Raw genomic sequence first — 24,455 nt, forward strand, 5'->3', positions numbered from 1 at the left:
AGCGAGGCTATATGAGACGTGGACTACTGATTAACGTGGAATCCGAGCCACATGAGCTGGGTGCCTTTTTCATTCGCGGTGATGAGGGAGTTTTCCACTACATGGATTGCCTTTTCGTTAGAACGGAACGATCTATTGCCTGAAGAATATCTGGAAGTTTCGAAATTATCACCACGAGATGGTTCTTTCAGTCTTAGAAATCAAACCACATTTACAGGAGATAAGCCTGGATGCGTGGTGATTTTCCAGTCTCATCGAGTGAACAAATCAATCACAGCTTGCGCTACATCCGTCGCATTTGAAAGTTTACAGCACCTAGGAAAATCATGATGAAAAGAAGCTTGTGGTGACTGCCCATCTTACCGCACTGTCGTGAAGTAGAAGAGGAATGTCCACACCATTCACATGTAAGCCAATATCTGGACATCTATCGATCAAGGACGCCACCGCCACAATGAGGAAAATCGAAGAGTTGATCATGGAAGACTGACGAATAATCATCCACATCATGTAGCAAAGCAGACTCAGTTAAGGTAGGGTGTGTAATATAATTCATGAAGAATTACACATGTCTAAGGTGTTAGCATGTTGGGTTTCTCATTTGCTGACTCCTTTTCAGAAACAAATATGGCGTCATATGTCGAGCACTTGTTGAATCTTTTAGACCAAGATGAGGTTTCCTTCGGTGGTCATCTCGACAGACTACCTTCACGAGGGTGGTACTCCCGGTATGCTCAGTAAAGGGATTAGTATGTCTGCGGACAGTGGACCAAGCATGCATCCCAAGCAGCGTCAGTAGAACACAGTACATTTAGCTTTAAAATATTTCCAGACCACCTTATTTTCCTGATCAGGCACCAAATGACTTCTCCCTGTTCCTACAGATGAACCCATTTCGAGGAACACATATGACGTCAAAGTAGAGGTAGAGGAATGTTTATCTATGCTATCTGCAGAATTCAACAATGGCGACTTTTGACAGTTCAAAAAAACAATGGAAGAAATGTGTAACTCTGCACGGAGATTATGTACAGAAGTCTTAAAGTACATAAAACTCAACACTTTTGTCTATATTAACTCATTATGACAAAACTTTCCGACAACCTCTCATATGCTCCAGAACTGAACAGTTACACTGTGCACTTACGGTGTCCCTAAAGTATGGTAAGCATCAGGGTTGGCAAAAACCATGGATTTTATTGAAAAAACCAAAACACCAGGTTTTTTTTGGTTTAAACCCGGTTTTTTTGGTTTAAATAATTTGCTCTATGTATTTATATCCCATATGAACAGAAATAAGCTTGTTTCGCCTTGGTGTTAGTATGCAACAACCGGGTTATGCTGGAAGGGGTCACATAAGCTTAAAGCAGAATCCAAACCGCTTCTCAGCTTACATCCAAGAGAAATTGTCCTCCACTGAACTCGAAACCGGGACCAATTGGCCACAAATGCGATACGTCTGCCGACTCACTCACGAAGGACTCCTGATAAAAATACGTTGACTGATCTTTACATATTTGTTAATATAATCGTCAAGAGACATTAGGAGAGAAGGACAAAAAGATAAACAATTGCACAAGTGGAACCATTATACAGAATTACATATGGACAATTTCAAAGTACTATAGAGTACATAAGAACTAATTTTGTCCAAGTCAGTTCACTACGACTTTTATTAGTCCAAGTTAAAGAAATATAACGACTTACTTTGCATATCAGTAAGAAAAGTGAATAAAGATACGAATTATTTGAGTCCACTTTGGCATGACCCATTTATACGTAAATAGTTACCAAAGATTCTTGTTATTTCAATAATTGCCTCCAGTGGGTTTTGTATGACCTCCCTCCCCAAAAAAGTACGGCATTTCGATGTAGTTTATCAATAGTAAACATTATTAAAACGAAACAAATGTTTAGAATTTTCCTTTTGTTGCATAACAATAATAATAGACTATAAAAAAAAACCACAAAAGAAACATCCATAAAGTTACATAAAAAAAAAAGTTGCTTTTGTAATATAATCTCTTTGAGTAAAGAATGGGGAATTTAGGTCTGAATATAGTAGGAATAATATATGGGAGTGAAACGTGATAACCCACAAATATGTGTTCATCAAGATTTTACGAATAGTTACACTTTTACGAACATTTTTCATTTTTTGGTTTAAACCAGCCAATCCTGGTAGGCATTACGTTAACGCAAATCGAAACCGCAAACAAAAATTAGATAACCTTTACAATGCTGGATTATGATGGAACGTTTGATATTCGTGGTTCACTCGTTCGATTGGTGTTCCATTTTTGGCTCGTACAAGTTGGCCGATGTCTCATCCACTATAATGATATGGCATACGAATTATTATTCTTCGTGCTCCAAGTGGGTTCGAACAGCCATATCGTAGTCAATTTTTCATTTTTGTCACATGATGTGGAATCTATTGCAATGGGATTTGTCTCATGATTAGGATTTCTTCGGAATATGAACCACAGTCGTATAAAATAAATCTGGTCAGGTATGCGATACTGATGAATCGTCTGGTGTCGATCGGTCTCAAGCAACATGCCAAAAAGCCTACACTTTCTCTTCACTGACACCATGGTGATCCGGCCGAGGTTGCAACTTCAGCACGCCTTACTGAAGGATTTTATCCACCATGCCATTCTTTCTATCCACCTGAAAGTCCCCACACGCTCCACAGTTCTTGATGACACTGGAGTTCTGTACGGCCAGGGCACATTCAATCTTCATCCAACCCTATTGTTCTCATCTTGGTACAGGGTCAATCCATACTAAGTGATCGAGAAAAAAGGAAAATTGCCGCTCGACCTTTACAAAAAAGAAAAAAAAATCTAATTTGTTCAGTAATATTAAGTCAATATAAGAGTACTTCAAAACCACAATTAATTATTTTTTACAACATCGCATGGCGACGCAGTGGCTGCCACCATTTTGCGTTTTCAGGGTGTCTACTGGAATACCAGAAAGTAAATTAATGACTTTTTCATGACTTTTAATGACCTTTTTGTTCAAATTTTCATGACCATGGCGATAAAAATTTACCATTAGTAATAATAAACCCCTACCATCAGTGGTGCATCGGAACTATGCGGGTTGCTAGTCTTAAATATCACTTATTGTGAATCTTAAAGAAAGAATCTAAAATTCTGCCGCCTTGTGTTCGAGCACAGAATAGCACTTACCTAAATACGGGCCTGCTCTTACCAGTGAATCACTCAATACTGTATTTGAAGTTTTAATTCTGAGTATAATTATCCATCTAGCAGAAATTTGTCTGAAATTAAGCACTCAGAGAACTGCTCAAAGACAAAACAAATTATAAAAGAAATTAGTTTAAAAAAATAGATCATCAAATTTAAAATCTGCAAACTCAAACGAATAATATTATTTGCATAAGTCTAAAGGCCCAAAAATACACAATTTACATTTCTTGGAAGTAAAGAAATAGCAGATCAGAAAGTTGGACAGTAAAAATTTGTTACTATATTACAGAGATAAAAGATGAAATGGGGAGCAGCTAGGAAGACAGTAAAATACCAGTTAGCCAGCACTAATTGGTGGGGGAAATTCTCACAATTACTGACCTGATACAACTGTTTCAGTACATGCAGGATGAGCTATAAAAGTATGAAGTATAAAAATATACTCTGAGATTTCAGATTTTCATGACCAGCTGGGTAAATAAAGGACTTTTTCATGGCTTTCATGACCACTAAGCAAAATATATGACTTTTTCATGACTTTCATGACCAGTAGACACCCTGGTTTTCTCGATTTCAGGCGTTTACGTTATTTTGAATATCTCAGCATGTATTTGTCCTACCAAATTAAAAATTGCTGGACGTCTCCAACTTATGTAGAGCTAAAACTTTGATCTCTTAACATTTTTGCCTAAGACCACTTGAAGGGGGTGAAATCAGGGCCTACAGTAGCAACATTTTTGGACACTGAAGACATGTTTAGGAAGAGGAAGAAACTGACGTAGAGGTCTGAATTTGTGTGTGCATGTAGTACGGGGTCATAAGTTTATACTACAAAATTTGTAGACCTGTAGCTGCTCCCAAAGGCCTGAAAAAATATCTTAAATTTTCAAAATTATGCCAATTTGACATATTTTACTGTCCAATATCTCCAATGGGCTTGGATATTAAAAAAAAAAAAAAAAAAAAAAAAAAAACTGAAATTTTGGGAATAGTTACTCCTTTAATATACCATAACACACAACAAAGCGCGTTTTGTTTTTTAGCACAAGGGATCAAAGTATTAAGGAATGACGTCATACTGTAGGAGGTATTTTCTTCACAAATTCAACTGGAAATTCGGTTGATGTGACATAAAAGTAGGATGAATGATTAGTCCAGTCAAGGTTCTCATGAATGATTAGTCCAGTCAAGGTTCTCACGATCATTTCATTTCTCCATCTTTGACTCACTGTCTTATCTCACACACAGCAGCACTAATGAAGAATGCCGCTATCAGCAGAAGGCGAGAAAAGTCAAAATGCACACTTGACAAAAAGTCCGTAGCATCTTGCTATATCAACGATATTCAATCATGTTTATTCTTGTTTTAACTGTCAACTCATGCGGGAAAATGTTCTTTCATTTGATCTACATTCCCCAGTCAGTGTTTACAGCGAGTGAGTGTTCAATCTACATTCAATGACGGGAAAACCTTGACTGGACTAATCATTCATCCTACTTTATTTTACATCACAACAACCGAATTTCCAGTTGAATTTGTGAAGAAAATACCTCCTACAGTATGACGTCATTCCTTAATACTTTGACCCCCTTGTGCTCAAAAACAAAACGCGCTTTGTTGTGTGTTATTGTATACTAAAGTGCTAACCATTCCCAAAATTTCAATTTTTTTTTTTTTAATCCAGGCCCATTGGACATATTGGACAGTAAAATATGTCAAATTGGCATAATTTCACAAATTTAAGATATTTTTTCAGGCCTTTAGGTGGAGCTACAGGTCTACAAATTTTTGAGTATAAACTTATGACCCCGTACTACATGCACATACAAATTCAGACCTCTACGTCAGTTGCTTCCTCTTCCCAAACATGTCTTCAATGTCCAAAAATGTTGCTACTGTAGGCCCTGATGTCACCCCTTTCAAGTGGTTTTAGGCAAAAATGTTAAGAGATCAAAGTTTTAGTTCTGCACGAGTTGAAGACGAGCAGCAATTTTCAATTTGGTAGGACAAATACATGCAGAGTTATTCAAAATAACGTAAACGCCTGAAATCGAGAAAACGCAAAATGGCGACGCCATGCGATGTTGTAAAAAATAATTAATTGTGGTTTTGAAGTATTCTTATATAGGATAAACATTCATGAAAAAATTATATTTTTTTTTTGGAGATGGTCGAGCGGCACATGCTTGATCACTTAGAATGGATTGACTTTACACGGACGCAGCGCTTAAGGAGAATCCATACATGAAATAGGATAAATATCAATTTAACATGCGGTATAAGCAAGAGGCATTGATTCCGATTTATGATATATATGCAACAATGTTGCCACAATTAAAATTCCAATCCTCATACTTTGCCACATGCATGCACACACAAATAAACGAAAACTAATAAAGTGAAATTATAGGTAAAATTCTCAATTACTTACTCATCAGTCAATACCATCTGCTCTCGAAGAAACTCAACTATCGTTTCCATCCTATTCTGAACCTTAAATTTAACAGGGACGACCATATACAGATGCCTATTTTGGGGTGTCCATCCTGAATACTGTTAAAATAATAATAATAAAGTAAATAATACTGGAATAACAAAAACTGGTTATTGCACTGGCAACGACTTAATTCCAGACCTTTCGCTTCCCGGATGGACTTCTTCTTCTAGCGATACGACCAGTTTCCTACTGTTGTTTTATTCCAGAAAACTGGACGTGTCGCTGGTAGTTCCTTTTTTAGAGCATTTACCGGAAAGCGACTCCAGTCCAGCGATCTGCTTCTTTTGTATTATACGAACATTGTTCGATACCTACTAGTATATTAAGCGCAAATGAGCAATAAACGTAATAAATTTCATGTTTATAATGGTCTAAATATTACTACTTTACACTACTTAAAAATTTAGTATTTCTTTTAAGCAAACAACTGATCAGTTATTTCCAATGTAAATTTCTCATATGGATAAAATATTCTAGTACTTTACAAGATTAGTAGTACTAATATTTTTTTTTTTTTTCTTTAAGTACCTGAATTTAATATCGCTCAAAGAAATGACAATATAGAAATGACCCACGAAAGAAGTTTGGGCAAACTTATTTTAAGAGAAACATCCATATTAAAAGCATGAGAAATTAAACCATTAATTTTCTTCTACACTTTTCCAAACATAAATGTACTGATCGGACATAGCGCTGGAAATACCACAAGAGAAACAGGGAGGTCAATTTTACCGGAAATTTCAAATTTTCATTCTTTTCCAGGATAAAAAGTTCCCTAAAAATACTGGATATTTTATATTGTTCGTTTCAATGTAATGTTCACTGTTGTTGATTTTCTACTATATATTCATTTATTTTCATACACGAAATTTATTTGGCGTGGGGTGATTTGACGTCCCCCTGTAAGTAGATGTAACTCATCTTTGCTTTTGACAAAATTTCTTTTTAATCCAAAATAACTATTTTAAAACTTATTTTTGCCTATTACACAAACACACTTAGAGGTATATTTTCTGGTGATAGTCATTTTTTCCTTTCTTGAATGATGTTACTTAGTCTAAATTATACAACTTTTGAATTTTGGTGTTTTCAGCATCTGGTTATACTTTTGAACAGTATATTGCGTTAGCGTCTCGTGCTTCTATAGCTACATATTTCGTAACCTGCATAGAATATCTTGTCTATTTATGATGGCTACCAAATATCTCAGTAGCAAGGATGATAATATGAGTAACGTTGAGGAAGATGATTGAAGTATTTTATACAAGGAAAGTGAAGAAGAGGCTAATAAGGAAAATGATGAAGTCTCATAAATAGTACATCCAATGATAAATTTAATTCTAAAGTGGACGGAAATATATACCCACATCACCAAGATAATACTAAAGTTCTGATTGAAAAGTAACACACGCTTGTGCTTTAGTAATGAAAGAAATGGCATATACGTCAAGTAAAACTCTTCAACGGTTTCTGTTATTTAGTTTAATTCAAGATGTTAACTAAATTCAAGAAATAGAATGATCATTTGAAAGGAGCGAGGGCATGATCTTACTTGACAAACTACGTACCAGATATGGGCCCAGAGATAATAGATATCACCACCTTGTGAGGACAAGCAATGTATTTTGCTAGCGCTAAAGATAACACTAGCCAAAATCTTGTAAAACCTTATTTCGAAAGAATCTCGTACCTCAGGTTGAATGCCATTTAGCTAATGTACATCAAAGATAAAATATCTAAAGTTTGTAGTTTGCAGCAAGAGTACCGACAATGGTGAATGGGTTATAACCCACAATGCGTTATATGCCACTGGCCCCAGCAGCCATTACTGCTGCTTCAAGAGAACATATGAGGTAAATTTAGGAAAGCAATATGTCTCAAAGCAGATGGCTACCCTGGTTTGCAGCATTGCAAACTGGACCAGAATTAAATTAGACCAGTGGAAAACGTGACATTTAACCAACTTCAATCCCAACTATTAGGAGTAACTAGTAAGCTTCCCAAAAAACACATGCCTTGTTTCATGATTGTGGAAACTACTGCACTGTCAGTTCTTTATGATGGTGGCAAATTTCAGAACTAAAGCAAGTTAATAGAACAAGCACAACAGAAAAAGACTTAAAAGGCCTGTGCCATTTATAGCAGGACAAACAAAAGATGGTCTCTGACGTTTCTTACTACATGCGGAGGGAAAATGCAGCCCCTACTCTGATACTAGGGTTACCAATCACGGTCACTCTGTCTTACACTATTAATTAAATTACTATTAGAGATGTAGTGAAAAAAGCTTTGACATATGAAGAGTGGCAACATCGCTGCGAGCTGTCAGAGACCTCTTGAGGCTGAGAAATGGTGAAAATGTGTGGCTGCAGCCGGAGAATACTTAAACAGATCACCTGTTCATGTTTTTTCCCTTTGAAAGTAACACGTCATCTGGACATTTTAATCGTACCAACTCAATATTCCATTAATCGATAGTGTTTTATTTTCTAATTTGCTACATGTTACATGGCAAAATACTAGATGGCATTTTTTTTTTCAGTAGACAACACAGTAATTCTTAGTAATACTTACAGTAGATATATTTCGATGCAATGTCTTCCCATTCATTTCAAATGGTTCATACTTTTGCAACAGTGTCTTTCCATCAATTCTCCAAAGTGGTGGGTTTGGATCATTTGCATCAGACTTCAGTATCACGAATTCTCCAGACTACAAAAGAAAGACAAAATATATATGTACAATAAAACTGATTGTATTTATCACCGCAATCTTTACTCTTCAAAATCAGATTATATCCATTGGATACAAAGCTCAAGATTTGCTTTAAATTTAATCTAATTCAGTGGTATTGACGTACAAAGAGACCATCATAAGAATATTTCTCGCAGGAACAATATTTTGATGATAATATTCTTCTTCTTCTTCTTCTGTTAAATAAACTATTTCTGTTTAGGTGTTGAGTTTTTAATACTTATTTGATATTTTTCCCTATTGTTAATAAATTGTTGCATTAGCCTTTTCTGATTTTTCACCCCATTTGTAAACAATTTTCCACACAAATGGATAGAGCTTTCTACTACCTTACTCCCATATACCTGTATTTAAAATAATTCTAATTTATAAGTTTATCTTTCGTTTAGGAATAGTTGTGACTGGCTAATTTTGTAATAGTTGTAAGAAAATCAATATGTAACAATTCTTCGGAAAACAGAATGTCTACATTAACTTTTTTAAAAATTAATATAAAATTGAAATTCATTGTGATATAAATTTATTTTTATGCTCAACAAATTTTCCCTCGTACTTCTATTTTCACAACTAATAAATCACTATTTTAACTACTTGATAATCAGTCAACAAATGTTCACCATATTGAGGAAATGAACACACTAATCAAAATATATACGAACACCGCGATCATAGCACTTGTGGAGTGATGTCAAATTAAGGGGACAATAAATCACTGCTAGAATTTGTAATTTATTACTGATTACATTTATACTAGTAAAAAAAAAACTTGAGAAACAATGAATAGAAGTAAGACATAACACTGTAACTACCGATATATTTCCCCCGAATTGAGAAATTTCCATGCATTTCCCGTGACATCTTGCTGAAGCGGAAAAATATCTAAAAACAGCAATGAATTCATATAGACTGGAAACAATGACAAATGCATTTGTTCACCAGAAGCCCAACATGCGGAATAGAAGACACTATTGCGCTCTACCACTGAATTGATGTTCTGTCACTCCTTCAGTCACCGCTGATTAAGTACCTTCGAAAAGAGTACAACTTGGAAATTTTTATCTGATATAATTTTTCTGATGTATATGTAAGTTCCTAAATGAATGGAACTGTTTATACTCAGTTTCGTATACCTTGATTATTTCCTGACAGTGGATATTTCTGATTCATCACCTTACTGAGGAATTATTAACAACGGAAGTGGTAACAGTAGCACAGTAGCACTTTTTTACCACTGATTTAGAGGATTATTTTTGTTTTCACCGAAATGAACTGGAATTTAACTGATTTCTTCAAATCTATTTAAATATACCCTATTTATCAAAATTAATATATATATATATATGGGAGGGTGGGCTGATAAGTTCTCGGCCCGACCCAGGACTTGAGCTGCAGGCATGAAGGTGTGAGGCTATTTAACATGGTCCCCTCGAAGGTCAACAAACTTGGCACTTCGATGATGCAACTTCTCCAACCCCTCAAAAAAACTCAAGGTCTGCAAAAAAGTTCCGCAACTGTTATCACCTCTTCATCACTGTGAAATTTCTGTCCTTTCAGTGCTGTTTTGAGTTTTGGAAACAGATAATAATCAGAAGGGTCAAGATCTGGCGAGTAAGGTGGGTGGTCAATACACTGAAACCCTATGTCCCTCAGAAAATCCATTGTTCTGCCTGCCTTGTGGACGGAAGCATTGTGTCAACTTTCCCCGGCGTTTTTCTTTAATAGCGTCCTTTACCTTAGCCAGCAGACAGCAGTAATACTCTGCAGTTATGGTTTGGCCCTTTGGAAGGTAGTCTGAGAGCAAAACACCATCCTTATCCCAGAATATTGAGGCAAGCACCTTCTCTGTGGACTTTTGTGCTTTGAATTTTTTGGGCCTTGGAGATCCTGAGTGGCGCCAATCGCATGACTGCTGTTTGGTTTCCGGATCAAAGTAATGCAATCAAGTTTCATCCTGGGTAACAAGCCGATTCAAAAAAATCGTCCTTGGAGTTCGCAAAATGCCGTAAAATCACCTGCGATGATCTAATACGTTCGCGTTTTTGATCCGCGTTCAAACATTTCGGAATTCATTTTGCAGAAAGCTTGCGCACACGTCCAATTGATCATGGATTATTGACCCAATACGTTCTTTGGATATGTGCACTTTGTCAGCTATCTCCTGAAGCGAAATCAGTCTGTTGCTCAAAATCAGGTCAGAATCTGGTCCACTTTTTCCGGAGTTGACACTGACACTGGCCTGCCACACCTGTCACCACCTTCTGTTGAAAATTCACCACGCTTGAAGTTCGCACACCATTTCTTCACAGTGGAGTATGAAGGGCACTGTCCACCCAATGTGTCTAGCATGCAACCATGGATTTCCTTGGGCGACTTCTGTTGCAGGAAGAAGAACTTCATTACACCTCGCAACCCCTCTTCGGTGAATTTGACATCTGGCTCCGCCATGGTTCATTCAATTACCTGTAAAATAAAAACCGTTTATGGTAGAATCGTGAAATTTGGTACGTATAACATATAAAAGATCAACATTTCACATGACATCAATTACATCAGGGTAGTACATTTGGAAGGGGGTCGGGTCGAGAACTTATCAGCCGACCCTCCTATATATATATATATATATATATATATATATATATATATATATATATAGGGTGTCCATAAAGTCTTTTTCCATCCATAAACTCGGAAACCGTGAAATATATTTCAAAACGAGAAAACACGTATTTCATCATTTCAAAAGTACTACGTATTGAGGGAAACAAAGTTGGCCCATGGTTCCTCGGAGGGTCCGAGACGGGGTCCAATTCAAAATTTTCAAATGGCAAGGGGGTCAAGTAGTGTATCGTTTGAAAGCTATTTTCAAAAGAAAGAGGATGGAATAAGTTTCGATGCTCTATAGTAAACCTGTACAAAATAGCGGCAGGTCAAAATGTTAATACAGTTTGCATTGAAATGTCTTTGGTCACCCCTAGAAATCTGAAATGGCTCAACTGATACAAAAACTGAAAAATACGTATACCATCCATCCATATATATATATATATATATATATATATATATATATATATATAATGGAAATTCATTCCGGAAAATGCATGTTTAATTGGACTTTTAAGCAATGTCTAATAATTTTAATTACATTTTTTAAAAAATTAAAGGAGAGATAAGTATGCAAGAACATATTTAACATATTCGATCTTTTACTTAAATTTATCACTCCAGTATCTGCATCTCACGTTGTGATTAGCAGCCAAGTTAAGGCGTTCTTTGCATTGCTCTACCCCGGTAAGTTCGCTTCTTTTTATTTTTCCTCATGTTTTTATCCTCTGTGAACAAGTTCTAAGGGAGAGCAGAAAGTTACTGTATGAAGTATACCGTTTCAGGAATAACGATTAGAAGTAAAATGATAGGGAAAAGAGTTTAATACTGCATAAAGTGTGTCCACTCAACGTAATAAATATGAGATATTGTAACTAGAACATTTACCTTAAATATGGCATCGAGGTTGTCTTGCACCACAGGAGCAACAACGGCAGTTGGCCTTCCTACATTAGATGCTGGAGTAGCTGCAGGAGTGGTTGTAGGTGTAGGAGTGGTAGCTGCCGGCGTAGATGCAGCTGTAGGCGTAGGCGTTGCTGTAGGTGTAGGTGTCGATATCGGGGCTACTGATCGAGGTCTACCACGAGAACCATCTCTACTACTACTATCGCTATCACGAGACGGAGAAGACCGTCGTCTCTTCTGTGGACTAAAATAACTACCTTTGAAACGGCGAGACCTTTTCCTGCCAGTACCATCTTCAATTATTTCTTCATCCGAAGAATCCTGTTACATGAGATAAAAAAATATTAACTAAGAAGCATAATATCACACTTAATTTGATTATACACATTCTTGAAAAATTACATCTGGAAAAAGTTAAGCTCTGCAAAGATAGCATGTTTTAAAATTAGCAACAGACTATAGACTAACGAGTAGAGGAAACTGTACGGGTCTTAAATTACCTCTGACCACAAAAAATGTATCTATGATTACAGATTTATTCATTATTTTTGAATTTACGGGCCATACTATAATAAGATCCTTGACATATAAATTGGCAATTATTTAATTTTAAATCTAAATAATCAAGATGTAAACTATTTATTTCTGTTTCTACAAAGCCGTTTTGTACTAGGTATGGAGCTAATTCAATGTTCATTCTGATTTAATATTTTCTAGTACACATTGTAAATTAAAGGGTAATTTGAAGAGGGGGTGATTCTTGGTACCGAAAATCAAGAAAGGTATATAATTGTGTTTAGTATTTTCTAAATGTTCTGATTTTCACAGACACACACACACATACATACACACAAATAAGATAAAATATATAAAGTAATTCAGACAATTCTCGTATCTAAACGACGTGCTACTTTTTCCTACATTTCGTGTCGGATCAATTTCTAATATTTGACAGCCTTGAAAAACAATGTGATCTTTGTTGAAAATAAGCGTTTGCCGTATCATGACTGAACTAACCAAGATGAAAAATTAATAAATAAATAAAATAAAATAAATAATAAATGATCTCACCTTCGGTGCAGGTGTCCACGCTGGATCTGAATCAGAGTCGGGCTCCGGGTCAGGTTCGTCCACCAAAAATTCATCTTCAGAATCCTCTTCTATGAACTTCTTCATGTTTGCCTTTTCTTTCGCTTTTCTTCTTGATGTCTCTCTACGTGGCACTTCAACGGCAGGTTCTAGCAATATAATGAATTTTGGCTGAAAAATCTTTCTAATTTGAGACAACATACTTTTAAATGTACAATACATACGAAACAAAATTTCTAGTTTAATGTACCACAATTAATTCTGTAGGCTACAGTAGATGGCTGATAATTGTAATGAATGGTGAAGACTGCTGAAATGAAGAGTAAGAAGAAAAGAGAGAAAAAATCTACGGACACGATGCTGTCCATCATAAAACTCAATGTCAAGAGTACGAAGAAAACCATGATCTTCTAATCTTACGTATTCAGATGCCACTCAAATGTTAAAAAGTTTACCATGTAATACAAAAAGTGTTCAAATTAGTCTTTTCTAAGCTTAAGAAGAAGTGACGGGGGGAGGGATAATCACGGTAGGATAACGTGTTTTTACTGCCAACTGAGAGGCAGGGTTTGATCCCAGGTAGAGGGGGGAAATTATTCTCATTTTACCTTCGTTCCAATACGGCTCATGAGTTTCACCAAGTATCTTTCAAATGGGTACCTGAAGCCATCTGGGGAAGTAACTGATACCCATGAATGATGCTGACTACATCACCTTCATGATTGCCGAAGTCAAAAAAGTGCAGACGATTGCGTCCACATACAGGCCTTAACTGCTTATCTCAAAAGAAGGGGATGGGAGCTTTACTAATAGATAGAAGAAATAAGCACCAACGATATTCATCATGACCTGTTCGAATAAACGTTTAAGACAGAGAAAGTATATTTTGTATGCACTGTACTAATATTTCACGTATGGTTCAATCAATATAAAGTGATCCAATAAAATTGGTTATTCGAACATTTTATTTTATTTTATTTTTATTTATTTTTTTAATATCCCATTACCATATACCACATACATTAGCAGCAGCACAAAACTGGTTTCGAAAGATTGTAATTCCAGACAGTTTGTGAGGAGTCCCCTTTTTGTGAAGTAGCGCGTGCCACTAATGACTTCGCAGACATTAGCATTAACTTATATATCTTAGAAATGGATTATTCAAATGCTTCAGCACTTGTTCTTTGACTCTTAGCATGAAAAGCCTTAAACCTTGAAAATTACTTCTGTACTACCTGTTTAGTATCGAAATTTAACAAATTCCACTTTTTACAGCTGAAGTTTAAAATGAAGGGATGTCAAAGTTGACTTATTATTTATTATTACTGATTACATATTATATATAGCAAATAAGAATTTGTCTTGTTTCGAAGCGATCTAACATCTACACACTTTTACTGTGTCGGGTACAGAGGGCTGCATGATACTGTGAAAAAATGAAATCTTTAAGTTATACGTAACACGGTTATGCCGGCTAGGCTAAAGGAGACGACGATGATCAGAAATGAATGAAATGATGGAGTGAAGAAAGTGGGAGGAAACGGTAGAACCCCGGGAAAACCCATGCACATGGTGTTCGTCCACCACAAAGCTCACTTGGCGAGAGCTAGGATCGAACCAAGGACCCCATGCACCAGAGCTGAACGCTCTACTACTGAGCCACCGCCCCCTCCCCTTCCCCCCGTATGCTACTGTAAAATGTACAGTTACGTCGGAAAGAGATTGCTGCTGTTAAGAGTCGTTCATTCTGGTATAAACTAAGAAGCTTGTCAGTGTCATCGGAGAAGGTAGCAGTTCTTCCAGTAGCCAAATCGGTAGAAATGAACTGATTGGCATAATTTGAAATCAATTCCACAAGTAGGTAAGATAGCTTTTACGGTCGGGTACTTAAAATTCCTAAGAAGTATATTCCGTACTTTGGCAAAAAGGGAGAAAACTATACACAATCGTTTTTTGCAGGGCGAAACATTCTGGAATTAAAATAAACTCCTCCTCCTCCAATCGGATCTCTGGGAGAGAGCTAACTTCGGAGATATTACAGGTTGTCATAGTAAGTGTGGAAAAGATAGATGAAGAGAAAAAGGCAAACGAAGTGGAAAAGAACACGGAACGTACGTACCATGTTACAAAATCAACTAGACCAGTACGAATTTGAATATATAAATAAGAAGATATTGGGAAATAACAATGCGAAGGCTATAGGATGTTCTACTAAGACAGTAAGATGGGACCGTGTTGATGACAGGTTATCATATCATAATGTAAGAGAAACAGTGATACAAGCGTACACACTGACTACCGTGCAAACTAAGACGACAATAGAAATCAGGAGGAGAGACACATGTGTAACTGTAATGAAAGATTTTTAAATGATTATGGGATAGGTAGTGTATTAGGCAAACAGTAAGTATCACTTGGATGGGAAAAAGGCCTGGTCAATTTATATTTACTAACAATTCATTCGTAATTGGAAACATTCAAATTCAACTAGCAATGGAGAAAAATATACATGGAAATTCTATAACAAATGCAAATATTGGAGTATTACGTTATGATTCACTGAAGATTACTGTGGCTTGACCTAATTGGACATCCAACTGAGAAATGTACTTAAAAGAAAACAAACACGAAGTTCAACTCAGGAAGATAACAAGAAAATGAACGATCGATTCGTACGAAAAAGTAAATAAACAATAATACAGGTAGTAGCGGATAACGGGAGCATGTTTAATATCGCATATATCAAGTTGCAATAGAAAGAATAATATACTACAAACAAGAACTAGATAAGAAACTGAGTTTCCAAAAATGAGGGGAAGGATTTTTTCAAAAAAGAGACTACTATGCAGAAAAGGTTAAAGATGAGCAGGTAATCGAAATCGAATTACAACTGGGAAACAAACTAGCAAGAAAATTCTAGAAAACAAAATGTGATGATACAGAATTAGAAAAACTTAAAAAATATGACGAATATAAAAGATTACGAAATTAATGGAAGTTCACATGAAACAGAGGAGAACAATCTCAGCAAAAAAATAAGGTTTGGAAAATAGTAAGCGCAACGAAGCTTCAGGTAGGCTGAAAACGTTTAACGAATTCTACAAGAACAGGAGTAGACCATGCAGAATATATAAGACGACGTAATCGAGGAACATAAAAAATTTACAATACTTTGTAACGAGTCTGTGACGTCGACATGGAGAGGAAGGATGAGAGGGAAACGTGGGTAAACAATATAGCAACTGAGTTTATTACGAACACGGGGGAAAAGAAAGAACTATCCCAACTTGGCAATAGTATATATAAGATCGGAAAGTTACCAAGAGATCAAACACCCAAAAATGTAAGGGTTACAAAACTTATATAGTATTTTCCAAAATTATAACTTAAAAATATAAAATTAATTTTATGGAAGGACAATTGAGGAAGTTGAGGAGGAACAGTTTAAGTTTACGAAAGGTACACGCACAAAATGTGCTACTAACTTATAAGATTAATCGGTTGATATTTTTAGAGAAAAAGACAACAAATCTATTTAGTGTTCGTTTATCTTAGAAATGTGCCTGGAATGGAATTATTGCCGACTCACCAGCAATTGTATCAAATATAGAAGAAAAAATGAACTAGTATCTAGGCTTTTCTGTATCCAAGTAGTATTATTAGTGAGATATGAAGTGACAGCGAGAAATAGAAGCAAAGATAGAAATAAGAAAAGACTTAAAAAGAAAAGGAAAGAAAAGCAGTTACATGAAACTATCAGTTTCTAAGTTTGTTCAAACTTCCTTTTTTATCTCGATATAATACGCCATTCATTATCAGAAAAAAGAATTTAGTTACATCTTAGTGTGAAATCATATGCTGATTCCACATTGAACACCACAAAATACTAGGAGGGTGATTACTTGCCACTTGAATATATATATATATTTTTTTATTATTGTCAACCACAGAATAAATTGCCAACTAGGTCGAACTGAGGCTTACAAATCCTCTGCTTCAAGGCTAAAACGCTTTTTTCGAGTTTATTAGATATGTATGAGGGGTGTTGGGAGTCATGTCTAATTACCTCTATTTTCTTTTTTAGGTGAATGAAGCAACCTGGCCATAAAGGACAAGCATATTTAAGAAGGTGGACAAGATTTCAAGGGAAAATGTCAAGTGATCGGGTCACCAGAGCCTCCACAAGTGCACAAGTTGAGCAAAACTCAGAAAACACTAATCTAGAGCAGAGACATGTGATTCGTGTTTTCTTTCGTAAGGGCGTCAGTGTTAATGAAATTCATCAAAACTTGGTGGAAGTGTATGATGATGATGATGCACTGTCGCATCGACAGGTAACACGATACATAAGCTCATTTCCGTGTGGTAAAACAAACGTTGAAGATGAGCCTAGGAGTGGTCAATCAAAAACAACAACTTCACCTGAAGTCGTGGAAATTGTTCAAAAATTGGTCATGTCTGATCGACGAAAGAAGATTAGAGAAATAGCGGAGGAAGTAAGAATTGATATTCATAATGTTTGGGATATTCTACACCAACACCTTCGGCTCACAAAGATCTGTTCCAAATGGTTCCTCACAATTTGAATTTTATGGAAGGATATAATTACTTCTACTAGCATGTAGTGACAGGGGATGAAACATGGCTGCCGTGTCGTGACAAAACGCTGTAACTTTGGCGGAGCAGTTTTGTGAAAAAGAGCCGTAAAGTTTTCATCCGAAAATGTGATCTGTATCGTGTAGAACCAGTGTATCTTGACTTTGGAAACACGTGGTTACATGTAATGTTACGTAAATGCATGTTGTGTGATTAAATTTGGTGAAAATTGATTGGTTGACCATTATATTGCCTAGTTACACTGGTTCTACACGATACAGATCACATTTTCGGATGAAAACTTTACGGCTCTTTTTCGCAAAACTGCTGCGCCGAAGTTACAGCGTTTTGTCACGACACGGCAGATGGGCTCACTGATATGACCCAGAATCTAAACAAGAGTCCATGCAGTGGAAGAATCAGGGGTCACCAACTAAAAAACAGGGCAAAGAAATCGGCTAGCAAGGTTATGGTAATTATTTTCTGGAACAGGGAAGGAATTCTTTTGCTTGAAGCTATACCAAAGGGACATACCATCACAGGTACTACTTAAAAAAAAACACCCGAAGATTTAAGCCGAGCAATTCAGAAAAAACGACGCGGAGGTGCAAATCGTCGAATTCTGCTTCTTTATGACAATGCGTCTGACAGGGAATGACAACTTTCTCACCCACCATACAGTTCTGACCTAGCCCCAAGTGATTATTATGTTTCGTTCTTTGAAAAAATACCTCAGGGGCCAGCGATTTTCAAGTGACAAGCAGGTAATGGATGCTGTGATTCAGTTCTTTGACTCCAAAGAGAAATCTTTTTATGTTGAAGGCAATGATTCACTTGGAACAAAATGGAGACGATGCGTAGAACTGGAAAGTGATTACATTAAGTTTTTTTTCTCAGCTCATTGGTTTTTTTGTTAGCCCGCCACAGACATGACTTTCCCAACACCCCTCGCCTCATAAAATACTTCGTTATAGCATCTCCGATTCGTATTTTATAGTTATTCGTTTTCCGTAGTTATTTTCTACCGTGACCTGGTAGCCATTCTCTGATACGCCCTACTTTTTTCAGCAATATGTAACAAATTCTCTGCAAATACATAAACAAGTATATATATAAAATATCGATCAGCATTAACTAACTTTAAAATTCTCAATGACATAAACATAGTTAACAGTTTTACCAAGTGCTTGCATTCATCCTCTGGACTACTTATGAATGTTAAACTGTATAGAACTTTAAATTTAATAAAGTATTAATTGTTTTACGCATCTGGATATTAATGTACGATAAAATGAAATAAAATGTTGTAATTTTATTTCCTTACTCAATATTTCGATAACTGTTTGGCTGTTACTTTATTCAAAGGACGTGGATTCAAAGAAAATAATCTCAACTGTGACGACGTTCCTCTTATGATCACAAGCTACGTGCCCAATAGGCATGACTAAGAAATTTAGCAACAAAATTAAAGAACACTTAAATTAAACACTACCTAAACAAGATGGAAATATTTAATTTACTTCTTCGTAAATTGAAAGAATTTCTTACAAATCTTATTTTATTAGAACCAAAGAACCAGAATTAAACCAAGATAATGGCATATTAGTTAACAAATAGCAGTCACGTGTACACTATGTGAAAGAGTTTAGTTCGATGCGACCTTTAGGTACTGTTGGGTTGCTTAACAATAAGGAGCAATTATATATATATATATAACCCCCTATGGGAATACATGAAAGGCTGTATCTTCGGATCACGTCCATCAATGAACTCGAGATTCCTAACTTTTGACACTCTCACACGAACAGACAGAGAGTAAGTATATAAAAGTATTTTGGTTTGTAAACCAGCTATACATATGTATATATATTTACGAACACTTAATATATACAACTGGAGAAAGAATTCGTAAGTGCACAAAGAACGAAAGGAAAAGGAACAAACGTGATCATATTTAAAGCTCTCAATTTTATTCGAATCCATGTCCTTTAAAACAAGCATCAGCCAAACAATAAATACTGCGTACGGAAATAAAATTACAACATACAGAGGTAAATATTATTTTTACTTGCTTTATACTTATGAAAGTGTTGTATCAGATGTAAATATGATGGGATCAGCATACATGGGAGGATGGAAGGTTACATGTAAAGTTCCTAAACTTCATATTATATATATATATCGAGTGTTCTAAAAATGGCACCCACGGACCACAGAACACTATTCTACAGGCAAAATAAAGCGAAAATGTCATATGGTGTTATATCCTCCGAGGTCTCCTTCTGCCGCTATGGGGAATCAAAATTTCACAATGTAGCAACGTCGCATATTAACTTGGAACTATTAGCATTATTCTACGAATCTATCAAACAGTTACATCGATTGCTACACTAATAAGTGATGCTAGTGTCAATCTACATCGACTTTAACTACCATTTGGAAAGAATTGACATAACTATTTGATGAATTGGTAATGCTACTCTACGGTTGTTTACGCGTATCTGCGACGTTGCAACATAGTGTAATTCGCGTCTCCTGACGAGGATCCGAAAGGTATATTCTTTGCTTTATTTTGACTTGTAGATAGTGCTCTGCAGTCCATGGGCGCCATTTTTAGAACACCCGATATATACAAACAAGCAACCTGGTTCAATTCCTGATGGAGCACACAAACTTGGAAAGAGGTTAGCAATACCTCAGGTCACATTACAATATTAGATTTTTATATTTTATATTTTTGGAGTTATATGAACTAGTAATGGTCCAGGGAGGAAATTCTCTCTCTTCCAAAACTACGAAAATTTCCTCAGTGCGTATCTTCAATCATGCTCAATATGTGTTATCAGTAGAAATCGGATTTTTATGCAAATGCATACTTTATTTCTTGATATACATCCCTGTTAAATTTGGTAGTGGTTTCTAACAACAATAATATAGCTCGAATTTGAAATTTTATAGTGCATATAAATGTATATTTCAGAGGTTGATGTATATATTAGTGGTTAAGAGCATATTCTACAAGTTTTTAACAGTGTCTTCGAGAGGGTGTGAGAAATGCCGAAAGATGTATTCAAGTAGCTCACTGCTTAAACAGTGGATACAAGATAATACAACCTACGTCACTTTTTTTTGTCAACAATGTAACAAGCAAATTGTGTGGGGGGGAAAAAAAAGTACCAACTGATCCGGCATTCCGACACACCTGATAGATAAGCGTGTAGTAAGCAAACGCTATTAACTTTACAAAACGATCAAATGATCGGGATCAATGTAATAAATTAAGTAATGCATTTTTTAAAACATAAATACTGTAGATAGAGCATTCTACAACAGTCGGCTCTCCGTAAATATTAATTCGACGAACACGGCAATCGAAGAGATTTGGAAGGAATTGAACAACAGTTATACAGGATGACCCAAAAGTAAGTATACACCACTGCATTGATCAAATATAACATTCTAGCTTATGGGTTTATTTGCTTTGGCTGTTTCGATCTTAAGATATAAGTAAAAACACATTAAGAACAAATAATAAAGAAACTAAGTCTACCTGATGGATAACAATAAGAAATGATATAAAAAGCAATGAGCTAATCAGTACTTTTGGGCCACCATGTACATTGTATATGGGGGCTGTGAATGAAACCACTCGCTTGCAGTCGATATGTTGCAAATATGGTCGTCGGGAAGCTTGCCGAAGATAGGCCCTTATCTTATTGCGGCGAAAGTTGTAGATATGATGATCTACTCAACAATAGCTCGTATGTTCAATGCACATTTGAGAATTTTGTTCTTAACAAGCGGTAGGAACGAAAAGTTCCTTGTCTTGATATCAGATGCTGCTAGTTACATGCTGAAGCTGGGTACAGTATGAAGTTGAATTTCAGTTTAGCGTCCCTTTCAGCAGCGAGGCTATGTGAGACGTGGACCTACTGATTAACATGGAATCCGAACCACATGAACTCCCGCCGGGAATCGAACCCGAGTCTTGGGTACAGTATGGAAATTTTATTTAACCCCGAATGATCCACATTATCTGTTTGGCTCATGGACTTCATATATATATATATATATATATATAAAGCATCCCCTGTATACAAGCGTATCATGAAATACTTCCTCACATTCCTCTTCCCCTGAACCCATTCTTATCCGCTGGGACTTTGGCTTAAGGTTACAATGTTTAATTGCGAACTGGAATGTGATGCGCAAAAAGTTAAGATAAAGCTGATAATGATAATGACAGATTCATTTTAAGATCGTGTCAACATCAATTCAGAAACAAGAGATGCGAGGGATGCTGCTGATTGAATGCTTTGCTCTACTTGTTAAAGTTCAGCATGAGCTCCAGTCAGTTCTTGGTGAATTCAGACATACTGTGGAGAAGAAATTGACGGTTGTTTTTGAAAGTAACTCTGACTATAAAACAGTTATACCTTGAAGGAACAGATTCCAACTTGCCAGAAAATGTAGATACTAAATTTGCTCCTATTTATATAATTATTGTCCGGTACCATCTGTTGAGGATTGAGAGGTAATTTTCTGGATACAAACACCACAAGGTGACACCAGAAAATGCAGAGAAGCATCTTGTGACATACTGTAAAGCTAATTACGAGGAGTAAATCCCTTTTTTTTTTTTTTTTTTTTTTTTTTTTTTTTTTTTTTTTTTTAAAGAGGAAACATATAGAAAAGTGAGGCTTGTATTACTTCACGTAAAGTAAATGCACTCTAAAATATAACTGTGAAAATATATTATATATATATATATATATATATATATATATATATATATATAGCGTATTCTTATATCCCTTTGTTCACTTTACTCATAACCTTCGTGTGTTATATCCCTGAAAAGTCAAGTACACTTTCGATGTTATATTTTACCTACAAAACTTCTGTCAACTTTGCTATACGTTTGGAAATGCTCCTTTTATTTTATTGTTAGTGCACATTTTGACACATTTAACATCATAGCTGCATGCATATTTCATGAATTTTAAGTGCATAATAATTCGATATCTAATTATCAGTATTTTCACCTCCTCCCTATATAAGGTAGTGTTGTAATCTCTTTTGTACTACTGCTAACAAAGGTGTGCCTGAGCAGTCGCGCAAGCGTAGTGCGCTCGTCACGTGCTCCGCGATCTGCACAACTTTTTCTCAAGAAATCTTCACTTCTGTAAAAATGTCCATTTTATATCGTTCCCATGATTCTAGAAGTCATTTTTGCTGGGCTATTCCACACGGCTTTATGGTGTTAGTAGTTATTGCTATAATGGCCAACTTCGCTACGCACAGTAATTAAAAGGTTCGAATCAATCCAGTTTATTGCCAAATGAACGTTTTTGAGCCACTCTACCGCCATGATATTCCATGTCTATATAGTAGTAACAATCTCGCGCTTGCTATCGTTCAGTAGAATAGTTATGGGCAATCAATGGCACGCGGCTCGAAAGCCTTTATTTAGCCGGAACATGATTCTTAATGTGACGAATGAAAAGAATAGGGTTACTAGATTAACAGATAAACATTTAGCTTTGTTTTTAAGAATCAGTGCGCCCCAGTTCGAATGAGATTATGAGAAACTAAATCATTAATAGGGCTTAGTACTATGAGAATTCTATAAAACGTACCATTATTATTATTAAATTATATTGGCCCGCGTAAACCTTTTTCAATTTTCTTTGGCCAATCTCTGCAACAGAACAACGCTCCAGTTACACGGTCAAGTTAAAATTACGAACATGAGACGGACTGTACGCGAAAAGGGAAATCATCCAACAATTTTTCGCATTCCTGTGAAACTCCCTGATACTTCCCACATGGATTTTTGTTCATACAAGTTCTCGTAGTTGAAACAAGTGTTGGGATGTCACCAGTCGCGCACACTCGACGCTCTTTGGGAAGATTTCAAGAAGAATACAACAGACTGCGAGCAGCACAGCGAACAACACAGCTTAGCAACATTATCACATGCCTACACTCTAAGATAGCACCCATCTGGATGCTTCATAGTTAACCCCCTTTCTTTATCTTTTCTTCCTACTTCTCCCCTTCACTATTTGACGAAGCACTTAAAGCTGAAATATTAAATGTTGATTTTCAGTAATGTGCAATAATGTTTTCCCTATTTGGGAGTAATTCGTTTCTCATGTCCGTTTTGAGTTTCTGTTGTACTGTAGTTTTTTCAACGATTAAAACGTCTTTTGTAACTCGTTATCGCAAACCACTAAATACTGGATGATATACATTGCTATCTAAATCACAATGTTCTCACACGCGTAATTGCAAATGCTTTGAACATGACTCTACCAAAGTACATTTAGACAAATTCAATCGTATGTACTATGAAATGATACTTATTGAAAAGCCATCAGCACATACCAATTTTACTCTTATCTTTTCTCCCCATTTTGTATATATCAGCAACACACTTCATACAGCTTACGCTTCTTCTTGAGATTTTCCAGGGTGTCTACTAAAATTCCAAAATGAAATTTCGTGATTTTTTTGTGACCTTTTCTTTACCAAATCATAAAATTTCTTAACATTTTCAAGAACGAATTTGGATGCGAATTAGGCCGAATTTTCATCCATGCGATAGAAAAGTACTTTGCTTGCGATTTGGTAGCGTCTAAAGCCGACCACGGACATCTTTGGTGGTGAATTTTGAAGTTTTATAGAACAACGTTTTCCAATCTGTACTTACAATTGTACAGTTAAAAAAAAATAATGACCCAAAAGCTAGATTTCGTGACTTTTATGACCGTTTTCTGATTTCGTG

At 36.0% G+C, this 24,455-nt stretch overlaps 1 protein-coding gene across 1 annotated transcript in view; it reads right to left on the bottom strand.

Moving 5' to 3' along the window:
- The window catches only part of LOC145680722 (uncharacterized), a 69,920-nt gene that overhangs the window by 25,536 nt on the left and 19,929 nt on the right, over positions 1–24,455 (bottom strand). Inside the window, exons 3-6 of the mRNA XM_081751665.1 lie at positions 13,052–13,218; positions 11,963–12,301; positions 8,294–8,431; positions 5,654–5,775 (exon numbers count right to left, since the gene is read on the bottom strand). Coding sequence (XP_081607791.1) covers positions 5,654–5,775; positions 8,294–8,431; positions 11,963–12,301; positions 13,052–13,218 — 766 coding nt within the window. The remainder of the gene's footprint in view (positions 1–5,653; positions 5,776–8,293; positions 8,432–11,962; positions 12,302–13,051; positions 13,219–24,455) is intronic.

The sequence above is a fragment of the Thermobia domestica genome, chromosome 3, assembly GCF_964235325.1.
Source record: "Thermobia domestica chromosome 3, izTheDome1.hap1.1, whole genome shotgun sequence".
NCBI classification, from domain to species: domain Eukaryota; kingdom Metazoa; phylum Arthropoda; class Insecta; order Zygentoma; family Lepismatidae; genus Thermobia; species Thermobia domestica.